This window comes from Cydia strobilella, chromosome 15 (genome assembly GCF_947568885.1).
Source record: "Cydia strobilella chromosome 15, ilCydStro3.1, whole genome shotgun sequence".
NCBI classification, from domain to species: domain Eukaryota; kingdom Metazoa; phylum Arthropoda; class Insecta; order Lepidoptera; family Tortricidae; genus Cydia; species Cydia strobilella.
This window is the reverse complement of record NC_086055.1, coordinates 17215609-17220000: the sequence shown is the minus strand read 5'-3', so window position 1 is coordinate 17220000 and position 4392 is coordinate 17215609. Positions and strand designations below refer to the sequence as shown.

The 4392-nt window shown below is 43.1% G+C and overlaps 1 protein-coding gene across 1 annotated transcript; it reads left to right on the top strand.

The window, feature by feature from the left end:
• The first annotated feature begins 2492 nt into the window (after positions 1-2492).
• Positions 2493-3965, top strand: LOC134747967 (uncharacterized). The gene has a single exon (XM_063682646.1). It carries the CDS (start codon positions 2493-2495, stop codon positions 3963-3965), a length of 1473 nt encoding a protein of 490 aa, XP_063538716.1.
• Positions 3966-4392: the final 427 nt, after the last annotated feature.

Sequence of the window (4392 nt, the reverse complement as noted above, 5' to 3'; positions counted from 1 at the left end):
CCTAACCTAACCTAACCTAACCTAACCTAACCTAACCTAACCTAACCTAACCTAACCTAACCTAACCTAACCTAACCTAACCTAACCTAACCTAACCTAACCTAACCTAACCTAACCTAACCTAACCTAACCTAACCTAACCTAACCTAACCTAACCTAACCTAACCTAACCTAACCTAACCTAACCTAACCTAACCTAACCTAACCTAACCTAACCTAACCTAACCTAACCTAACCTAACCTAACCTAACCTAACCTAACCTAACCTAACCTAACCTAACCTAACCTAACCTAACCTAACCTAACCTAACCTAACCTAACCTAACCTAACCTAACCTAACCTAACCTAACCTAACCTAACCTAACCTAACCTAACCTAACCTAACCTAACCTAACCTAACCTAACCTAACCTAACCTAACCTAACCTAACCTAACCTAACCTAACCTAACCTAACCTAACCTAACCTAACCTAACCTAACCTAACCTAACCTAACCTAACCTAACCTAACCTAACCTAACCTAACCTAACCTAACCTAACCTAACCTAACCTAACCTAACCTAACCTAACCTAACCTAACCTAACCTAACCTAACCTAACCTAACCTAACCTAACCTAACCTAACCTAACCTAACCTAACCTAACCTAACCTAACCTAACCTAACCTAACCTAACCTAACCTAACCTAACCTAACCTAACCTAACCTAACCTAACCTAACCTAACCTAACCTAACCTAACCTAACCTAACCTAACCTAACCTAACCTAACCTAACCTAACCTAACCTAACCTAACCTAACCTAACCTAACCTAACCTAACCTAACCTAACCTAACCTAACCTAACCTAACCTAACCTAACCTAACCTAACCTAACCTAACCTAACCTAACCTAACCTAACCTAACCTAACCTAACCTAACCTAACCTAACCTAACCTAACCTAACCTAACCTAACCTAACCTAACCTAACCTAACCTAACCTAACCTAACCTAACCTAACCTAACCTAACCTAACCTAACCTAACCTAACCTAACCTAACCTAACCTAACCTAACCTAACCTAACCTAACCTAACCTAACCTAACCTAACCTAACCTAACCTAACCTAACCTAACCTAACCTAACCTAACCTAACCTAACCTAACCTAACCTAACCTAACCTAACCTAACCTAACCTAACCTAACCTAACCTAACCTAACCTAACCTAACCTAACCTAACCTAACCTAACCTAACCTAACCTAACCTAACCTAACCTAACCTAACCTAACCTAACCTAACCTAACCTAACCTAACCTAACCTAACCTAACCTAACCTAACCTAACCTAACCTAACCTAACCTAACCTAACCTAACCTAACCTAACCTAACCTAACCTAACCTAACCTAACCTAACCTAACCTAACCTAACCTAACCTAACCTAACCTAACCTAACCTAACCTAACCTAACCTAACCTAACCTAACCTAACCTAACCTAACCTAACCTAACCTAACCTAACCTAACCTAACCTAACCTAACCTAACCTAACCTAACCTAACCTAACCTAACCTAACCTAACCTAACCTAACCTAACCTAACCTAACCTAACCTAACCTAACCTAACCTAACCTAACCTAACCTAACCTAACCTAACCTAACCTAACCTAACCTAACCTAACCTAACCTAACCTAACCTAACCTAACCTAACCTAACCTAACCTAACCTAACCTAACCTAACCTAACCTAACCTAACCTAACCTAACCTAACCTAACCTAACCTAACCTAACCTAACCTAACCTAACCTAACCTAACCTAACCTAACCTAACCTAACCTAACCTAACCTAACCTAACCTAACCTAACCTAACCTAACCTAACCTAACCTAACCTAACCTAACCTAACCTAACCTAACCTAACCTAACCTAACCTAACCTAACCTAACCTAACCTAACCTAACCTAACCTAACCTAACCTAACCTAACCTAACCTAACCTAACCTAACCTAACCTAACCTAACCTAACCTAACCTAACCTAACCTAACCTAACCTAACCTAACCTAACCTAACCTAACCTAACCTAACCTAACCTAACCTAACCTAACCTAACCTAACCTAACCTAACCTAACCTAACCTAACCTAACCTAACCTAACCTAACCTGGCGGAAGAGAATTGCCCAGTTGAACTGAGACGCGTAATCGATAGCTACCTCACAGACCGAAGAGTAACAGTTAGATACGCGGGAGAGCAATACAGTCTGGACACCACCAAGGGATGCGTACAGGGATCGATAGCGGGCCCCATTTTGTGGAACTTGCTCTTGGACCCACTACTTAAAAGTTACGGGCAAAGGGGCGACTACTGCCAGGCATTCGCAGACGATGTCGTACTTGTCGTTGATGGGAATACCGCTCTGGAAATTGAAACGCGCGCAAACGCTGCTCTCGACCATGCTCGGGAGTGGGGTGTCAGTAATAAGCTTCGATTCGCACCGCATAAAACTAATGCAATGGTAATTACACGGAGGCTCAAGTATGACACCCCTCGACTGAGTATGGGCGGAACCAGCATCGCCATGGTAAAAGAGATGAAATTACTTGGTGTAACCATCGACGACAAGCTGACTTTTAACAGCCATGTTTCGAATGTCTGCAGGAAAGCGATAGCAGTCTATAAACAGCTATCTAGGGCTGCCAAGACAGACTGGGGGCTCCATCCTGAAGTCGTAAAAATAATATATGTGGCAACCGTAGAGCCCATCATACTGTATGCCGCTAGTGTTTGGGCGCATGCTGCAAGCAAATTGGGTGTCCAAAAGCAGTTGGCAGTGGTGCAACGCGGAATGGCGCAGAAGATATGCAAGGCATACCGCACCGTGTCCCTCAACTCGGCGCTGGTTCTGGCGGGGATGCTCCCTCTTGACCTCCGAGTCCGAGAGGCGGCTTCGTTGTACGAAGCCAAGAAGGGAGAGTCTCTGCCTGCCCTGTGGCCTGGAGATAGAGAGGTGGAACAAATGGCATCCGCAACTGAAATGCCTCATCCTGCGGATCGCGAAGAATTGAGGGTGGTTCGCCTGGTGAACCAAGACGATGTGAACTCGAACAGTGAGTTCGATGTGCGAATATTTACCGATGGCAGCAGGCTTGAGGGCGGGGTTGGAGCCTCACTTTCTATTTGGAAGGGAGAAACCGAAACCAAAGCCCACAAGCTTGCTCTATCGAGATACTGTACGGTTTACCAGGCGGAGCTCCTTGCCCTGTGCAGGGCCACTAGGGAAGCAAAGAAGTATGCCGAGAAATCGTATGGAGTCTACAGCGACTCTATGGCAGCCCTTCAAACAATACAAAACCACAGTTGCCTTCACCCCCTCGCTGTAGAGGCCAGAGAGAATTTAAAAGCTATGTCTCTCCAGGGTAAGGTAGTCACCCTACACTGGATTAAAGCTCACGCAGGGTTAGAAGGCAACGAGCGGGCAGACGAGTTGGCGAAAGGAGCAGCAGTAGGCTCCAAACGAAAGCCGGACTATGACCAATGCCCGGTTTCATTCGTCAAGCGTAGCATTCGCATGTCGACGCTTGACGAATGGAATCGGAGGTATAAGTCTGGCGAAACGGCTTCCATCACGAAGTTATTCTTCCCAGATGCAGTGGCGGCTTATAGGGTGACAAGGAAATCAGAGCCAAACAACCTAAAGACGCAGTTGATGACGGGACACGGTGGATTCTCTGAGTATTTAAACCGCTTCAAGTGCAAGGAGAGTCCATCGTGCGTCTGTGACAACAATACGCAAGAAACGGTGCCACATATAATATTTGAGTGTCCAGTTCATGATAGTGAGCGCTTTGATATGGAGCAAAAAATTAAAATTAGTATAACTGCCGACAAACTACACAACATAATGGCTAGTGCGGAAATGGACCAATTTATAGAGTTCTGCTTAAAAATTGTGAGAAGAGTCGTAAAAAGAAATAAAACTAGATAGAAATATATGTTTTTAAAATATAGTAAATATATTTAAGAAAAACATAAAAAACCCAGTAGGAATAATCAAAAGAGAGAGCCAAACTCGTGTCATAAGAAACGCACAATATGTATATTAGATTTAAGATAATAATACAATAGCGAATATATGAAAAATGTAACATAGATAATAATATTAAATATAAGCATGTAATAAGAAATTGTATAAAAAGCGCTACCCATGCAGTGAGCACTCATGAATAAAGTTCAAACCCTGTGTTTCCTTATTTTTCCCGAATAGTAAGTAATCAGTAATAAGCTGATAGGTGGGACTACCCACATAAGGAACGAAAGAGATGAATGAAAGAAAGATCAAGTATGAAGTATGCTAGTACGAGAGGTATACAAGCGAGAACTGGTATGAATGAAAAACTAGCTAGGCAAAGTCT

What these genes read in the sequence shown, in the direction of transcription:
- LOC134747967 (XM_063682646.1), top strand. Translation starts at nt 2,493, where the DNA reads ATGGTAATTACACGGAGGCTCAAGTATGACACCCCTCGACTGAGTATG.